The 20,117-nt window shown below is 33.7% G+C and overlaps 1 protein-coding gene across 1 annotated transcript in view; it reads left to right on the top strand.

The window, feature by feature from the left end:
* Positions 1-20,117, top strand: part of LOC118262013 (transmembrane protease serine 9) — a 71,284-nt gene that overhangs the window by 17,916 nt on the left and 33,251 nt on the right. Inside the window, exons 2-5 of the mRNA XM_050701065.1 lie at positions 16,974-17,086; positions 18,436-18,526; positions 18,809-18,941; positions 19,760-19,832. Of these exons, the coding sequence (XP_050557022.1) occupies positions 17,021-17,086; positions 18,436-18,526; positions 18,809-18,941; positions 19,760-19,832 (363 nt within the window). The 5' untranslated portion in view covers positions 16,974-17,020. The remainder of the gene's footprint in view (positions 1-16,973; positions 17,087-18,435; positions 18,527-18,808; positions 18,942-19,759; positions 19,833-20,117) is intronic.

Here is a 20,117-nt window from a genome sequence, read left to right as displayed (position 1 = left end):
TTTTATTGTTCTATCACCATCATTCACATAGTTTACGAGACACTACTTTATACACAGGATGATAAAAATAGATTGTAGTATACATTAGTAGCCTTAAACTTGATGAGTTTTTGCATCAAACGTTAGTGTTACGTAAATATTAGAACATAAAAGTGTGAGTCATCTAGTCTTGTTATATTTTTAGTAGATAGATAGCCCGGAAGATAGAATTCGTGTAACGGAATTATTTCCCTGATGTTTTTTCTTTAGGTACTTCTGGTTGAATGTTAATGTTAAATGGAAATGACAGTTTGTCCTCGCACTAGACAGAAGTGTTTACACGACATGGCATTAAGATTTTAGTTGAATTACTTCCTTTTGATAACAAGATTTAATATTTTTGAAAAAGATACACAGTTTTTCAATGAGACTTATATTTTGATTTGAAAAGAAAAATATGAAAGTAATATGTATTGACTAGCGATATATCAAAATCTTCATGAAATAATTTACTATCTGTAGAATCTTGCACTACCGTTATTGTACAAATGTACAATCATTAATCAAAAAAATATATCCCAAAAAGTCTTACTGAAGAATTTTTAATTAAAATCCCCATTCTTCTAGGTATTAACACGAATGTCCCAACCAAAGTGTAAAAAACGCTGTGAATTCAAATTTCGTTCAACAGCTGCAGTACAAACAATTACTTCAACAGCTTACAGACGTTTTAAATGTTCGAAAACTATCCACGAAGTTTTAATACTGCTCATGAAGATCACAGTAAGGTTTTAGTACTTTTGCATTTTCATAATTGGAACGTTGCATTTCTCGCGTAAACTATGCGCTTGGTAGAAACTTGGCTCAAAGATTTTGTAGTTGCGAAGTCTGAAAACTCTAGGATTTGTCGGAATTTGAACTTTTCGTGCTAAGTAGAAAGGTTCAATCTTAATTGTAAGGGATTATGTATGTATAATTATCTCTTGTAATTTTTTTAATTCTGTACATATTTGGAACTACCATTGCAATCGTAAATGTTGAGTACTCAGTAGCCTGTTAGGTCTAAATATGTTAAATTATGGTTTTGTAGTTCCAAATAGTTATTTGGAACTACAAATGCTAGGGGTATTAAAAATAGCTAGCACAAAATGGAAGTACTAATTTACCTTCACCTTGGGAGCACACGAGATTGAGGGCGTCACGAGTATGTTAATTTCGTTTTAACTTTCATACTCAGTCTCCCTAAATTCCAATAATATGCAGATATATACATGATCATCTAGTTACATAACTTTACACTGATTGGGTCACCGAAAAAGTAGGGCATGTGTATTCTAAAAGGACTTTATAAACAGCAATTCAAAAGGTGGCTGAACATTGAAGTGGTCCATGTTTTATTAAAGCACTTTAAAAACCTTGATTCATAATGAATGTTTTTTTATGGTATAAGCCGGTAAACAATCATACGGATCATGGACACCTGAAACACCAGAGGCGTTACAAGTGCGTTGCCGGCCTTTTGGGAGATAGGAATCTAGGGTTGTTGGGAAATCAGAAAGATTGGGAAGAGGGGTAATTGGACCTGCGGGACCTGCCTCACCCAACGACGCAACGCAAGCTTTGTTTCACACGGTTGTCTATGAGGCCGTGGTATCACTCCGGTCTAACTGGCCTAATCATGCAACGGTATGGCTCTCTCACACTAAAAAAAAATGTATGTGTTGCAAATTGTTATATAATATGGTCCTTCAGCAACTTCAAATATAATAAAATTACGAAATTCGATCATATCAAGAACATCATCTCGAGGGAATTTTTCAGCTTTGGAAACTTCAATCTTTGCTGAAACGTAGCTTACAAATTGCCTAGGGAATGAAAAACTATAAAATATAAATGTGAATTTTATTCACAATTCTACAAAAATATTTCAGCTACTACTGAATTTACCTATAGGGTTTTACTTTCATCTATCTAGAAGCACTGAGATTTTATTTGAGCGCAGACTAGACGAGGGAATCGCTCGTTTACTAAGATTGCGGTTTCCCAGTTTCTTTGGGAATGTTTTCCAATGAACTTAGCTCCCTATATAATCAGAAGTTGTGAAGGAATCCCTTCTACGTCACGATCGTTCTGTTACTCATTTCATGTTATTCAACTTTCCTTGTTAGGTAGTTGTAAGAGTTAGGTAGACTTGATTCGTTACCAATTTTCGGAAGTGGCCGAGTTTCCGATACAGATTTGTATTTACGATTATGATATAGTTGCGATAAAAGAAAGTTTTTTTTCTATTTCAGTGGGAATAAGTGGGTAAATATTATATTTACTGTTGACTTGTTGGTTAACTGGTAACTTGTAAACAATATTAGCATGTGACCTAAGCTTTATACCTATTATACCTAACCGTTTAAAAACACAATATTTCGAAAACAGTTTATTTGAATAAAATGAATGGCACTTTAAGAACTTACTTTTTCAATACATAAAAAAGTTACTAAGAAAATAACTTTAAATAAATTTAAAAAATGCATTCACAATAGAGCTGCACCGAAAGTTCATTTACAAATATACATTTAAATGATCTAGAGCTGAGTTAGGCTGAGATTAAGTACTTAAATTCAGTCGGCGATCAACGAAGCTTGGAACGCGACCTTTTTGGCAAGACACCCAACTTTGCCACACTTAATATTCAGCAATTTTAGACGAAACATATTTGATCTAATTTCATAAAGTATGTCACGAGACATACTGAAATAACAATCTGTATGAAGAATACAAAGTGGTCATAGACTGTTTTATGATAAGAAAAATATATTGTAATAAATGTAAATGAACTACATAGTTTCGCTCTAAAATTTGTAAAATGGCCCGTATCATAGTGTCTGTCTCTGTAAACATTTGAAAAAATATTTAATCACACGGCAACTAGCCATTGATTTTTACTTTAAAACTGTAAGTTGAACTTCCCAAAGAAGTCATTATTTCCCACCAAAATGGCGTAAATAGAAATACCCTCATACATCAAATATACTATTGTCAATATTAATAGGTGTGTCTAACTTACGAACCGATAGTTAGTACAGTCATGTTCTAAATTAATTTCCAACCGCGAATGTGTGTTCATGTGTCAATAATAGGTAGTGTTGCAGTGCATTTCTCGCTCATATCGTAGTTGGGAAGTTTGATGTAATACGTAGTTTCAACAGCTGTCGCCACTGTCGTCTTGAATTTATGCGGCGTTGTGCTTGACTGTACACGATACACTGTACATCAGAGATGGCGAACCTTTACGTATCAACGTGAAATTTTCTAAAGAAATATGATTTTTTGAGGTCTTTTTTAAAATGATTTAGGTAGTATTTCTGATAAATATTTAAGAAAAGATAGACATTAAAGAAAATGCATGGTGAACTGAAGTTATCTATCTAAGTGTTTAATGTTGGGGCCCAGTAGGGCAGATGTCTGATCCGGAGCTGCGGACTACCTAGCGGGTTTACTGGGACTCCGGCTCGAAAAGCAGGAGTAAGAACGGGGTGGCTTTTAGTCAGTAAGAGTCTGACACTCCCTCTCGCCTCGCCCAAGGCGGGGGAAGTCATTGGATGATTTTTCCCTCTTAAAAAAAAGTGTTTAATGTTATTCGTCTTTGAAAGTAATGATGAGTTTACAACTGGTGTGGGACCTCTTTTGTGATTTATATCGTGCCCAAAAATGTGTGCCAATAGTTTGCCATCTCTGTTGTACAGAGTCCACACTAGCGCACAAATGTACACTCAGTCCCTTGCCAAAGCTAAACGTTATTGTATAAACGGAACGTTTGTTTAGCTTAGTAGTTACGCGAGCTACGTTTTAGTATTTGTGTAGTACATTACTTTTTTACTATTACTATGAATATACTTTTTAATAGCGGGGAAAGTCCAAGGTCAAAAGGGAAATTATCTTTTTAAATACAATTATAATAAACTACTTTTAAAATTACAGCACGGAGTATTTTGATCGTGTGTTGTCTTAGAATTTAAATAGGTAATGCAAGTTTAAACGGTATGTATAGAAAAGTAATCTAACGGTCATATTCAGACATTTAACGATTGCTTAAACTATTCGTTAGTACCGATTTTTTCAAAAAACATACATATAGAAAAAAGTACGGCCGTAAGATCCAAAAGTTTAAGTTTAAAATATGTTGCGTTTCATAAATAAAAATAAGAATGTTATTCGAATTTTATTTAATTACTATACAACTAGTCTGCTGACAGACTTGCTTGCTTGCTTAATAAAAACCAATTACAATACAAACTCATCAGCGATTAAATACACTTTTGGAATCTCAATCAGAATCAATTAAAGGTGATTACTTCAATTATATTCGAAAATAAAAATTTCAAACAACAATGTTTATTACCATTACCTTAGTAACTCTTTGAGGTACATGAGAGCTTTTAACGTCGCTTAAAGGCCTAAATTAACTAGAAAATTACCACTTGTGTACGATACGTAGTAATTTTATGGAACATAAATTCATTTTAGCTTGTTATAGGTAGTAGAGGAGCGAGAACAATTAATTTATGACTAATGTATGCAAGGGGTCCGGTATTGTTATATTTCAAGGTCTCTATAGGCCTAATTTCGAAGATGACATGTAGGTAATCAATGATGCGATGCTGTAATTATAATTAGGAACTTACGCATCGTTTTTGTTAAAAGTCATATAGAGGAGACCATTTATTGTTGTTTATAGTTTAAGTGCAGTTAATGATAGTATTTATTTTATGGTTTATAGTACCCCAAACTTACCCTCTTGTAAGTATTTTTCAGTTACAATTGACAAAATAAAAATATACGGTATCAATCAAATAAATAGGTCAATGAATATTTTTCTAAGAGTTTGTTTCACAATCAGATCACTGCGTCGTTCAAATCTACTATATCTCTATATTTACTTAATACATATTTTGTACTTAATTAATAGGATGGCATTTGGCCACCATCTCGCCTGGTGGAAAAAATGGAAAATGAATGAAAATGTATTATTAATTTTTGTTCACTGGAAGCGATTGACTGATTTAGCCTGACAGGTAGTCTGCACGGATTGTCTGTGATGCAAATTAGTGTAAGCGCAGACACCGGTCATGAATGCGATTATTTATGTATGACAGCCGGGACCAATGTGTCGTCCGAGTCTCATTTAGTCATCTTCATATCATAACGAGGTGTTTTTACTCCATGCAAACTTGTTAATACGTGGCATGAAAACTTATAAAAGTGGAAAAACATATGTAGATTCCATTAAATTATTTCCACTTTTAGGCAGTTCTAATGCCTTAAACTTAACATTCATATGAATTGTGAATTGGATCAAATCCGAGGCTAATATGTGGCTCTAACTATCATTTGAATCTTGAACAAAGAGTCACAATACTCCACTACACGTAAAGAGCCTAAATATTTTCGGCAGAGATAAGAAGTTGCTCTAAAAATGCCCGCACGCTCCAAGAGTCACTGAACCAAAGTTTACAACCAACCTTAAAACTCGAAAACATAAAAATGGCGATTCCTCAAAGTTGTTTTATGAGTTAGTTTACGATACAATATCGTAGTTCGAGCAGTTGAGCACACAACACTTATGTAAGTGCAGACTTCCATCCAATATGTTATATAAAACTTGATGAAATACGTTAAAGGTCGTCTGCAGAATGTCTGGCGAAAACATGCCTGTCCCTAGATCAGTATTTGAGGAGGAATATTGACATAAAACATTCAAGTGGTGTGATTCGGCTGACTAGGGAAAAACCTAAAACTATTTAAGTAGATTCCGAGTTAAGGCTCAATCCATAGGGTTTTGTTATTGAAATTGAAGGTGACAAATATAAAACTTTATTACAATTATCCACATTATTTAAAGAACGGGTGCTATTCGGCGAAAATGTGAAATTCTTTGCCATTGTCTGTGTTTTCTGATGGGTTACCTGGGTGTCTTGGAGGCCCGAGTGAATAGATTACTTATGGGCAGACGTGCTTCATCCTAGGCCGCATCATCAGGCCAGAATTAGACCCATGAAATGTACTGTATTTATGTATATAAAAATTTATCAGTTAAATTCTAAAATTTAACAGAATTAATTTAAATACATCATGACAAATAGATACATTTAATTATATCATACTTTATACCATGGGAAACATATCCCAAATCTAATAGAATTCGGGATAAATTGTTGTAATATTATCACAGGTAGCGTTTTATCTAATAAATCACGCCGGTATGTATTACTAGGATGTAATGTAATACAGGGTGACAGACTGAGGAACGCTTCAAAACGTTTATTGGAGTCTCGGCAAAGGAAATGATGGGATGTAGACATCCTACTGTTATATTGCTCTGTCACCTCTGAGTGATACAAAGCTTTAGGCAAATTGGTAGTTGGGTACTTAGACAATACTCGTAGTGGTTTAATTATAGTCAAATAGTGTGACTGGGTATTGAATACATGTGATGACTCTAGAACGAGCATGATGATTAAATTGCGATTACATTTTCATTGAAAAAGTTTAAGTTTTACTTTCAAAGCACATAAGACTTTACCTGCATACCGTCACACTCAGAGTCATTTAATGGTTACTTAACCCAGTCCTTAGCAATTGTTTTCGGAACAAAATCGTTACTAAGGAATAGTTTAAGTAATCATTAAATGTCTCTTAGTACGGCAGTTAGCATTATAATTTGCGACTAAATACTAACGTTACGTGAGAGTCACGATTACTTCGACATAGGTTCTAAAGTTACGTATTTAATACAATTAACGATTCTATGCTTCCAAACTATCTGATTAATTTACTGTTATAGTCACAAGGATTTTATTGCCCTCCCTATATATTTGGCTATTTGTCTTACAACTTTGTGAAGCAACTAACAAGATTTGATGTTTTGCCATATTATCTTGTCTGGATCTGTTTAGTTCCGCATCTCTGGGGGCAGTGGAGCGCGTCGTGTGCTGTGATCCACGACCGAGAGTTTGTAGGCCTGTAGGGCATACGCATAACATATATTATTATTCGACAAGTGCCTGTGATTTACTGTTGAGGTGAAGTATTCATGAAACACACCGCACCCTACATAATGTTGCAATATACATACATAATAACATGGCTTTTTATTATACAAAAAGAAAGGTAACGTTGCATACACCAAATATCTCATACACTTTCCCAGTTCTGAGTCCTATATAATAATAATATCAAATTACAAAGCACAGATAGTTCCAGAATCAAAATCTTCTTAATCCAGTCATCATAAATTCGTATAGCAACCGAAAATCTCCAAGGCCAATAATATTTAATTCGATTACCATGGTATTTTTACGCACAAATATCTTAGACGATCTCAGAGATCATCTAAGATCAATTTTATCCGAGTAATGCGAAAAAAATTGCGTTGTGTTGTGATAGGTCTTTATTCAATAGACGCAGACGTATTGACGAAGAAATAAACACTCGTATATTTTTATTAGATGGTCGTTTGTATAATCTTTTTAGAAAATATTATAAGAAATAGATATGTAAAGGAGTTTGAAGCTGTCTGCTTTTAAATAAAAAATAATTAAAGAAAAAGCTCGTAATTAATGACGCCATGTACTTGCGTAAATGCCATTCCAACATACGGAAAATGTAGAAAATGAAAATAAAGCCCCTGAGAAACATCACATGTTTAACGGAACATAAGATTTGAGGTTACACGCTACATAAAATGTGAACAGAAATAAATACTGCTACTAAAAGGTGTTTGAAAAATAGCGCGTGATTCAACGAGCAAAATATATTTGGGAAAGCAGAACGGAAAAGCCCTTTGATATCAAACTATTGATCATTGATTTAATAACAAAGTTCTAGTTGTACAAGTAACATCTGCTACGTTAGATCCAATAAGAAGGTTATTGAACCTTAAAAGAAATATTATTGAGGGTAAACATTGACTCATAGAATTTTAAATAAACATTCCAACTGCTGTTTCATATAATGGTTTTTCTAATACTATTTCGCGTTACAATTTTACGTATAATATGGGCTAATATTAAATTCCAATGGCTTAGGTATAGATTCTAATAAATTGTATATGTATTGTCTGAAAATAGTAGAAGTATTTTGCAAAGGGCGGCGGCATTATTATAATTCTCTTTCTATTATTTTACGCTAATCACGTTAAACTCCTCTTTTGACGGTTATCTAAAACGACGGGGTGGTTGCCACGCAACTGGCGGCTTTTGATTAACTAATTTGAATACCGAATAGAATCAATTAAAATAATAAAAGCGAGTAACAAACAAGAAGCAAATCCAATAAATCAAGATGGATGCTAAATGGAGCAAATAACTTTTTTATTTATTTTAAATTATTTAAATTTTATTTTTAATAGCTTTCCAATTTTTAAATGGCAATTTAATTTAAATAACTAACGGTTTATGGTAAATTAGGCGCATTATTGATTTCGACACACTTGTCTCACGGCTGCAATTAGTTCCATGCCACACATAGCAACATTGTTTACGCGCAGCTGGATGCCAAGTAAATGAATGGTACTTAGATGAGGACGTAGATATTTGGAAGGTTTACATCACGACCGCCACGCCTCGTCGTAAAACTGTGATATTATGACATTACCGAACACACACGCCTGCCCTGTTTACACCGCAACCTTGTCTCAATCCAGATAAAAAATCTCATTTTACACTGTTTTAGGAAGCTCATTAACAGAAGCGTGCGACTCATTTTCATGTTCGCTACGGTAACATTTCAAACATAAAATCAAGCTTGTTTGTATCTAAACAGGTTTAATATTAAAGGCGTAAGTTAAGATTACGTTGATCCTATCTCCCTAAGTAGGGACAAGTTATGTAAAACGCGAGACTTATTAGCTACTAGAAGTCAAATGAAATATATTCATGTCTCTTAATGTTTTTGTATTTGCTCTCGCGTGTAGCTGGGGTTCGGCTTGTGACTTTGAAGCGTTGAGTTCATGACAAAGAGCCCGTTATAGTTGGAAACAACTCGTCTAAAAGTTGAGATGAGTACGTGAACTGGAAACATTAATAAACACTTTCACAAAAGTTGTGTTTTAGAAAATCTTTTCAATTGTGAGTCCGCGGGGAGTCGGTGGGTAAATAAATAAACTGAAGTCGTGCTTGTTGTTTGCGCTTGTTAGTTCAGGTAACGCGTGGTCAGCTTAAGTCTATTGTAGTAGAATTTAAGTGTTTATGTACACAAGAGATAAGTTTTATACTAAGTATTATTGTATTATCTCTCATAAGAAAAATACGATAATTGAGGAAACTCCATATTTGTGTTTGACTATCAACGTATAGTAGAACGGTACACTTTTTTTGTAAACCAATAAAAAGATATCCATAAAAAACGAGTCAACGATTTCTTTATACTTAACGATGATGGACGATGAACGGAATTATCATTTGTTTAAAATTAGTTTAAGTACCTATCTATTGAGAGAGAGATGACAGATAGCCAACTGAAGCAATCGCTGTGGGAACAAAGTTTTTACGAGCTGTCGTTGAATGACGCTAGGACATCAATGACCTAACCGTGAACTCGAATGTGGCATAATGATCTGCAGTACTAAGTGGGAGGTTATTAAACCATCAATCATACAGTTGAATGACTTCAGTCAAAAATGGAGTGAACATCTTTAAAGTGAAATGAATCTTCTTTGTTATCACAATAAATCTATTTTTGGTTACCTTTGTTATGACTGAACAAGACATCACGCACGCTAATGTTTTGTCTGTTATAGGTAGCGATAGGATCGACTTCATATTACATATCTATGTGTCTATTTCTTTCCGTGACAGAAACTAATAATAATAATAAAAGTTTTCCTCGAAAGGTACACGATAGCCTACGATCAGAGTCTATATAAACAAGTCGTATATATTCGATTTACTTACACAGAACGTATTGTGACCTGTCACCTTCAATTCTTGGTGCCTCTTACCCTCCTTTCATATCGGAAATATCACGTTCTGGGATACGAGATATAGATTTCATCGAATGTCTCGGGTATCGAGGATATTTGGCGATACAGGATATATTTTTTTGTTTAGCTATGTTTGGTCGTAAAAGTGTCACCAACTTTACGACACGACGAATCGGCAAGAAAAAGTATGACAATCTTAATATTACTTCGTTGAACCGTGACGAAGTTCGTTATTAGTAACGTGTAAACAATTCTCACACATCATCGCAATTACTGAAGCAGACGAATCTGATTCATTTTTATTGCAGACATTAAAATGAACTTAAAATCGGATTTACAGTTTATTTATCACAGTACATTTAACAAGACTCAATTAAACAAAGCGAAAGAAATCATTATAACTATATTTTATTGCAATCGTTTGGCTGTAATAAGAGGAGCGACATAATGTTCTGCCACTTGGCGGAAATGTCGTATTTTTTAACTTTGGAAAATGTATTAATATTCGTCCAAGTTTTTCCAAGCGTTTTTTTTTATGGGAAAAAACACTCAAACTTCCATTTTTCATCCGGATCTCTCTTGACAAATGCTTTTGTGTGCAAGGCTACAAAAACCCTTGAAATTCAAATGTTGCGTATACATCAAAGTATAATAGAGGACACGATGGCTTCACAAACAGAATTTTTAAAACGCATCTACCGATGTATAACGTTAAATGGTTTTAGGATGGTACTGTGCATAGTGATGGAAATTCGTTCAAAACATACTCACTTTTTTAACCTTACATTGTACGTAGTATTCTATTTTGTACGAAAAAAATAGGACACAGAGAAATACTGGTAAGTTTGTTGTTTTTTAGTTTGGTTAGCAATATAGATACGTGTAAAGATGTACAAAATTGGAATGAATTGTTTATTAACATTTATGTGTCAGATATTTCTATTAGTTGATTTTAAATTAAAATACGTGTGCATTGGTATGTTAATGTTTAATTAATAATTAATTAAAATGATTGGTTACTGAACCATTGATATTGGAATGTAATAGGTAATTTATGGACATTAACTACAATATTGTCTTTTACAAATATTACCTAGTTGTTGTGTTTTTGCCGTATATTGTATCAGAAGAAATCTTCTTAATCTAAACTTGATTGGGAAGTAAAACATGTGTAAAATTCTATTGATCATGGGGTCGAAGTATTGTGTAGAAATTTCTGGCTTTAATTTCCTCCGTTTAGCAATATAATTTTGAGAAAATAAAACTTTAAAAAATTACGTACATAATACGAAATAAAGTTTATCATCATAGCATTCATAAATATCATATCAACAACAACAACAACATTATAACATACATTATAACATAATTATATTATTATTATACAACATTATCGTCAGCCCAAAAACACCCGTTGCAGAACAAATGCCTTTCCATTTACCAGTTGCATAAGACATCTGAAATTAATTCCATGAAACGAAAATTGTAACCAAAGTAAACTAAATACAACAGTTCCCTGAACTCAATTTCTGACCTCTTACCATTTTGGAGTAAACACTTGCAGGGCTCCTAATATGGGTTCTCTTGATGTGAATTGTTCGTCGCGTCGAGACACCTATTCGCACTTGGGATCTAACTGCATTGTTCGTTCTCATTAGAATAGAGACAGCTTGCCATATACGTGCGTCATAGTTACTGCAATAGATGCATTTTGACCTCAAATTGTTTTATTATACTTTCAAATAAGTGCAAGCCATTGTTCTTTATACACCTAAAAGTTTGAATAAAAACTTTATTGTTTTTCTTAATTACTCTCTAGTATGGCTTTTGTTTTATGCTCCTTTCTAAAAAGTGAAATACAAAAGCCAGAATAAAGAAATGAAATGAGAATCTTCCCTTTTTTGAAGAGATATTGCGATGTTTTGATTACACGATAGTATCTATACCTTTCGTCATGTTACCAAAATGTAGCACTATAACCTGAAGCAAAACAACATTTCCCCTTTCATTGGAATTCAATTCTGTTTGTTATAAGATACATTTATTTATTTTAAAGAAGTAACTCCGTTTGTCATTAGATACAATTTATTTATCTGCTTTCAGTACTTTATTTTAGTTCAAAATGGTCTTATAAAGAAGCAAGAATCTCAACTGGTTACTTTATAGGAATAAGTGTGAAAGAGCCATGCTTCGGCACGAATGGGCCGGCTCGACCGGAGTGATACCACAGCCTCACAGAAAACCGACGTGAAACAACACTTGCGTTGTATTTCGTTGTGTGAGTGAGGTTACTGGAGGCCCAATTACCCCACTTTCCAATCTTCCCAATCCCCGATTCCCCAAAAACCCAACCCAGAATAAACGTTTTCTCTTTCTATTAGAATGTCTCGAAATCATTTGTGTAGGTTTTTTTTTGTTATCGGCTTAAAATCTTAATTATTAAAATTTTGCTTCGCGTAGATGACTATGTTATTTCATACCCTTTATTTTTCCAAGTAGTACATAATATAATAATCCATTTTTAATTAGGCAAAGTTTCTCAAGGCCTATTTCCAAACTTTACAGTCTACAATCAATCATTTTTTTTTATTACTCTGAAACAGACAGTCATTCTCTCACACCTTTCACTATAGAAATTACAATCATAATTATATAGTTACGTTTATTAATGGTTTCATAGCCAAGAGCTTCGATCGATCTCTTGAGGAGTTATCGCTGAATAACTCGGTCAAGTGTTTGATGCTGAGGGGCTGATAAGTATACTCGGACACGACACGTATTGTCATGAAGTACTGTCTGGACCTCCAACTAGCGTTTGATGGACCTTCAAACTTCACAATGACCAGACAATCGAAGAAAACAAAGCTAGGACAAGGATTCGTCGAATTAATCTAAAGATAATGCTTGAGAAACTTTCAAAAGAGTCTAATACTAATAATACCAAAGAATTATAATCTTCGATTCCGTAATCCACCTTAAGTAATACTTCTTTTAAGTACTACTTCAAAGAGCCATCAGACAACCACAGATGGGGTCCAATAGGGCTGATGCCTGACCGGCGGATTGCCAGGGCTCCAGCTCGATGAACAGGAGTATGAATGGGTGGTTTTTAGTCAGAGTCTAATTATCCATCTCGCCTCTCAACTAGGCGGCAGAAGTTATTCGATAATGTTAGCTACAAAAAAAGCGAACAGAATATGCAGTTCCACAGTTACACATATTTGTTTAATACGTTTCTATAGAAAAACTTAAATTTCTACGTAACCGTTAGGAGTACTACTGTGTAGAAACTGTTGCATGAATCAATTGATTTATTTTCTGTAGAAAAAATTCAGATAGAGTGTCTAAAGCTATTTGGTTTTTGTTGGTATACCTATACCAAAATCTAGAACAGTTTTGGGCTTTAAACGTACTGTGTTGTACTTCAAGCCTCGTTAAATTCTGTTATTAGTTATTCTCCTTTGTTCCTGTATGCTTGTCTTTTTGTTCACGTTTTCGACCTCAATGTTTACCCGTTTTTGTATTTCATTCTATGTATACATATACTCTGGTGCAAAATTTATCTCATATCGTAGTGCATTATACCAGTTTTCTGTCATTCTTACTTGTTCTATTCCTTTGTCATCGTCAAAAAATCCTTCAATAGACATTCACTATTGAACAAAGGACTCCCCCTTGGTTTTTAAGCAAAAATTTTGTATAAAAAATCTGTCTGCTTAAAACTGTAATAAAATTAATTAATATGCTTATTATAATTGATAGTTTATGTACTAAATTTTCTGTGAAAGCCTTAAGGAACATTTCTATTTGAACTGTAATAGAAATTGTATTATTTTTACTATTATAAAGTAACAGCTGTTCTGTGCACTGAGCTTGAGTCTCAATATACCTGAGTAGTTTGCTTTGATTGTAGGTTTTCACTATATCTGATACAATTGCGAAGGGTATTTCTGGTCAAACTACGTTTCAAATTTCTACGAACCAGCTTTGATACGCACTGTTAAGTTTGATACCTAGATTGGGTTAGAAATTACTCACCTGTCCATCGCAGTATCAGCCTCTGTATAGGTACTGTAGATACACAGTTAACTAGTGATACTATAAATACAGTAACATTGTTAGTGCTGTTAGGTTTATAGACATGCCATGAACTGAGAGATCGTTATACCGTATTTGGTATGTTATGCATGGGTTCTCATAGCAAAGGCTATTTGGCTATCAAGATTGACATATCATAAAAGCGGATTCTATAGAGATAATGACTGGTCTAGACCTCATCCGTCTACTGTTTGACCCGTTGAATAGTTGGATTTTTTGGAGTTTTTTTTTACTGTCAGTTGCCAGCTGCTTACTAAAGTTTTTGTGTAACGGGAAGTGAACGATGAGGTGATGAACTTGTTTGAATGATTCAATATTATAAACCTACCTACGCAGATATCTAAAAGCAATTACGATAAATAAAATATGTATGTAGACTTTCTGAGGTACTTTTTGCAGGTAACCTTTAATAAAAATAGACTTTATTAGTCTATATAATCTGAAAGTTTTTGAGAAAAGCCTTTAATGGTGCGGTTAATAATGATAATATTTTTTATTTTAATTGTCTCAAGCTCAACTAGAAAGCCAGCCGTAGGTGGCCTCACTAAGTCTTCATATTTAGAATGGGACCCGACTGCTTCAATTTTTCTTGTATTCTTGTTTTAGGGTTTTTTCATATTCATATTATAAAGAAACGCAGTCGGGTTTTTTAGTTTTTAAAATTATCAAATTTTTTACATGTGAATACTCACAGTAACACAATATTTAAGAAGCACTTATAGCCATTTAACAGTTACATTTGTCCTTTTTTTCCTTGTTAGTAGAACTGCAAGCGTCATTTGTTGGCCGTTTTATTCGCAATGCCACCCAATTAGGTTTTAAAAAGAAAATATCGCGCGATTCCCGCTCACAGCGGACTCTGTTTGTCTACGGAAAATGCAACTGTAGGTAAATTTGTTCATTTGCATAAAAATAAGAATATACTTATTCAGGAAGATAGAAGTAATTAGGATGCGTTACATTTTGAGTTCGAAACCGGAATATAACAATAAGTATTATTGTTTAATTCAAATGAAGAAGTATAATTTATGTTATTTCAAGTGTTCCTAGTCCTTGAACAATTTAATAGATTTTCATAAATGTGTTATGAAAATGCAGGCATTAAAAGTATTGCGTTGGTAGTTGAAAACTACCCCACAAATGACGCTTTTATGCCGTTTGGTATAACTATACTACGGTGAAATGGAAACTTTTGTTTTATTTCATTAATTTCCCCGTGAACACTGCATATTCCCCTAAAGTTTATTTGTTTCGTTAGCATTCAAAGTACTCCCTTTAATAAACTTTTACCGTCCGTCTTCCTCTTCGGGTCTATTTATTTGCATTGGAGTTTGTCAAGCTGAAACAACGTTTGTTGTATTTAACGTTTAAAGGATATTGTCCTTTGGCATTGAGATTGTAAGTTTTGAGAATAACTTTGCAGAAAATGGTTTCATTATATTGATGCCTTGTGGGTTTGACAAAGGCATGCGCAACAAAACACTAGAGACTTTTTCTTCAGTACATTCCCAGTACATATACTATTACGTACAATATTTTTCTCGCCGCGGTTATTAAAATCAATGGCGTTACCAACCACTTCATCAACACACATCATTCCAAAAATAGTTATATCGTACGGTTTTACAACTTTTTAATAGACAAAACAGTAGTAGCTTCAAATAAACCACTAATATCCCTTTAACTCAACTATCCCATTTCGTTGAAGTGTAAATGTACTTTTAACTGTGAGTATAAAAATATCTATGCACGATGCTAAAGATTAGGTATCCAACAAAAACATAATGTGGACCTGACGCGGACGTTTATTGATGATCGCTTTACGTGCATCGGGATATACAAAACCAGTTTATCATGGCCCCGCTTTGATGATCTTTCTGTACATTCGAAGGCCAGTTTATTCTAGTTTTGCATAGCTTGATGTGTAGCCGTATACCATACAGTTCGTTGGACTAGGACTTTTAATCAAGACACATGACCGACAGTTGCGGAAGGAAAATAAAGTAATACTTTAACGACCTAAGTTAATTGGCATCCATTTTTTGGGTAATTAGGCAAATGGGCTATAAAAGTATAAAGGTATATAAACTTTATATTATGAAGAATAAAAACATTCGAGGTAATGTCGCAGGCGAGGTTGTGTTACTTTTTAAAGGTTAATTTGTGGGCAATGGAAAATGGTGTAAAAAATTACTAAGGAAAGACGAAATGTTTATTATTTAATAGTATTAAGAAAATATATTATATACAGCTGGCTTCTGCCAGCGGGATAAAAAGTCACCCAAGTCAGCTCATACCTTGTCTGTATACTAAATTTCATCAAAGTCCATTTAGTTTTAGCGTGATTCACGAACAAAATTAAACATCCAAACAAACAAACTTTCACATTTATAGTAGTAGTGTGAAATGTGATCAATACCATAGCTGAATACTTGATCTTCTCCTTTCAGATTTAATTTGTAATTCCATAGAAATTAGAATCGTGTGGTAAAATCAGAAAGAAAACGCGACAGATCCTATAAATTCATGGCACAACTTTTCTTTTGTCAATATTCAATCCGAAGTGACGACACAAAATAAGTTAGGGTGGAATAGGAAGGAAAGATAGTAATTTGACTGTGCCAAATACATGAAGGTTTCGAGTTTCGGAAAGATATTTGCACGTGCCCTATTTTATGTCTGATTATATAAAAGACTCCATATCAAGGTCTTTTGGGTAGTCAAGTTATCAAAAGCAACAAGGACACGTATTCCGGATTTGTCCCCGAAATGAAATAATATTTTGTGAACTTTATCAACAGGAAAACAGAAGCCATTATTTTGCAATCAGTACCGTAACCCCGATTACAAATGGATATTCAAAATTGTTTACCATATTTCTCGTTTTGATATTTATATTTTTTTATTGTTTCGTTGCTAGATGCCGAATTTTGATGGAGAGTTTGCGAGTTGCCTGGACTGAGGAATATGAAGTGGCTATGTCCTGTCATCATTTTTAGCTTCATTCTCTTTGAGACCTTTCCAGGATACCAGGTAAGTAAACATTTGTATGCGAATAGAAGAAAAAATAGCAGATTGAATTATTTTATAGTGTATGTATTTGAAATGTAATTCTATACTTACTTATAATTATAATGATTTTAGGGCTGTAAAAGACATTATTTATTAAAATACTACAACGATTATAAAATAGTATCTAATAGTAGTAATACAGAGACAGTTAGTTAAATAGGACCTGAATAAGTGAGGAACTTTCACAACTGGAAGTCATACGGAGGCCTCCTGGAAAAATCAATCCACTTTGGATGTTTTTTTTTATCTGGGATTCGTTCTTTCGGTTTATCACCATAATTATCTCTATAACTCCGACAGCGAGTGAATTTTAAATGCATAATCCTCACGGACTGAGACAATTTATAATGGGCACATAACACATCGTGAATCACACCTCTTTATCTGAAATAATCTTTGTTTTCACCTCTATTAATGGAACCCTCTGTAAATGAGACCAATATTTATTTATACCTGGTTATCTGAGACACAGGGTTAGTGGAATACCTGTATAAGTGATACGAATTTGCAGGTCCCTTGATATCTCACTTAACAAGGTTTCACTGTAGTTCGAAACCTGATTCAACTGAGAAACACTAACTTCTATTGTTAAATTCTTAGAAATAATTACGTACCTAGATATAAATTGTGAGTTCCTTCACGTAGGTATAATTAATCCCGTTGTTCTTCAGAATAATCAGTGTTTATGAATGACTTCGTAGAGCTTAGTTTGGATAAAAGTTAGAATCAAAATATCATTTTTAACAACATTATCTAAAAAAAAAACCAAACAATCTAATAAAAATGTATAAAAAAATATGATATACTTCCTAACTTAAATTTTTTACACCTTTAATTATGAAAAAACTACTATGAAAATATATACGTATGAGTATTTACGACCAATTTCAAAAAAAAAAAATTTTTGAAGTCCCATAGCCATACTGTGCCATACTGTCTGATCCTTCTTCTTTACATTCTATTTATACTTGCAGATTAACTATGTCTATAAATAGAGTATTAATTTCCGCTGTAGGCACCTACCAAATTGTGAATGCACATTACATTACATTATTGCACATGAAAGCAGTATATTTGAAAAGTTCTAGATCCATGACCGTTGCAGATGACAATGCATTTTCGATCACAAAAAATATCTGGCTCGCCGCCAAATTGAAATATATGTCTTGGTTGATTGCAGCGATTGTATGGGTTACTGTGGCTTTTGAAAAGGATTGACCTAGTTATCCATGTAGTAAATAGATTGTAATCTCAACTATTATGTATTGTTACGATATTCATATATTGTATCTAACTTATGAATGTTGCAGATTGAAAACGAGGTGACAGCACACCATGAAGACCAAATGATTTATACTGAAGACAGTGACGATTTAGATTATTTTGTTAAACATAAAAAAGGTATGTACCGGTATTCATTTTATTTCTTTTTTAAGCTTCCAATAGGTTATTTCCACGTTTCATTACATACATTATGTTTATAAAAACTAATTTTAGTATTGCACCAAAGTTGATTTATTGAACGTACATTTTTATTACGTATCAGTCTCATAAAAAAAGACTAACTTGCAGTCATAGCACTTGAAACGTAACATGTCTAGTTACAACCCACGCGAGGAAGACCTGTCATATAAAAATTTTAGCTAACAAGGAACCTATTCCAAATTGTTCTTACAATTGTAGGTTCACATTTAAAGGGGTCTGCATATTCTTCGTGGGGTCGTTGGAGTCCGTGCCAGGGCGGGCATAGGACCCGTCGGCGACACTGCTTACGTCGGCACATATGCGGCGACTCGCTCCGCATAGAAATCGCAAGGTGATCTTTGAATATTTTATTTATCGAAAACCTTTCTTAAAAAGGTACACATAACGTTACAATTTGAATGTCTTTGTGAATATTTCGTATCAGATTTTTCTTGTGGGTACATGAAGTGACGACTGCATTATTAACCTATGCAATAGATTTTGGACTTTATTATTGAAAGATAATGTTGAAATTGACGTGTTTCTATTTGTGGTAGCTGGATGTCTAGCAGACGTCTATATGTTACTAGTACGAAAACTAACAGCTATAATCCGTTGAGTCTATGAAAGTATGAGTCACCACAAAATTCCACGGCGACCATTTGCATTGTTTACTAATAGTTGTCTAAGAAGACATACGCAATTCAATTAGATCATTTAAATGGTTTCACTGTAAATCTGTGCTGTGAACCCAATTCAGAGAATCAATTATTTTGTTATGTAGAGTTGATTGATAACCATCTTTGGAACATTACTTATATTTTTGACTGCACGGTTGATGCGGTGGCTGAGCAACTGGCAGCCGCGCAACGTGTAACGGGTTCGATTCCCGCATGGAGCAACTCTTTGTCTGATCCACAAAATATTGTTTCCGGCTTGGGTGTCATGTGTATGTGAACTTGTATGATTGTAAACGCACCCACGACACAGGAAGAAATCCTAGTGTGGGGCAACGTTTTAAAAAAAATCTCAGTGTGACAGTAATGGAACTTCAGAACATGTTTAGGTATCGTTTAGACAATAATGTCTGCTGTTTTAATAGAACGAAGCTATATTTTCTCAAAGATCTAACCATTGGAGTACGGTATATAATGCAATCTCATTTGACAGGTGCAAAGAAAGAAAACATCGTCCACGTGAAAATTCGTTACCAGAAGCGCTAACAGAAAGAAATGTTACAATAGTAAGTACACAATAATTAATGATAAAACGTACCTCATTCAGCCACATCTAACCACCATACTACCACAACCTAAAATAAACCACGACTAATTTTACTTTACAACTTCTATGTATAAAAGTTTTCGTACAAAATTTCTCTTTGAATAATTTTACAACGCTATGCATAATATTTAGATATTCAAAGATGAAATTTTAGTTAGTTTAATGGACGTACCTACCTATAGCGTGTTTGTTTATAATAATGACCAGATACATATAATAAACATAAGTCCGTTTGAAGTGGTTG

The sequence above is a fragment of the Spodoptera frugiperda genome, chromosome 20, assembly GCF_023101765.2.
Source record: "Spodoptera frugiperda isolate SF20-4 chromosome 20, AGI-APGP_CSIRO_Sfru_2.0, whole genome shotgun sequence".
Classification (NCBI taxonomy): Eukaryota; Metazoa; Arthropoda; class Insecta; order Lepidoptera; family Noctuidae; genus Spodoptera; species Spodoptera frugiperda.
The sequence above is the reverse complement of the archived record's forward strand: the minus strand, read 5'-3'. Positions and strand labels throughout refer to the sequence as shown.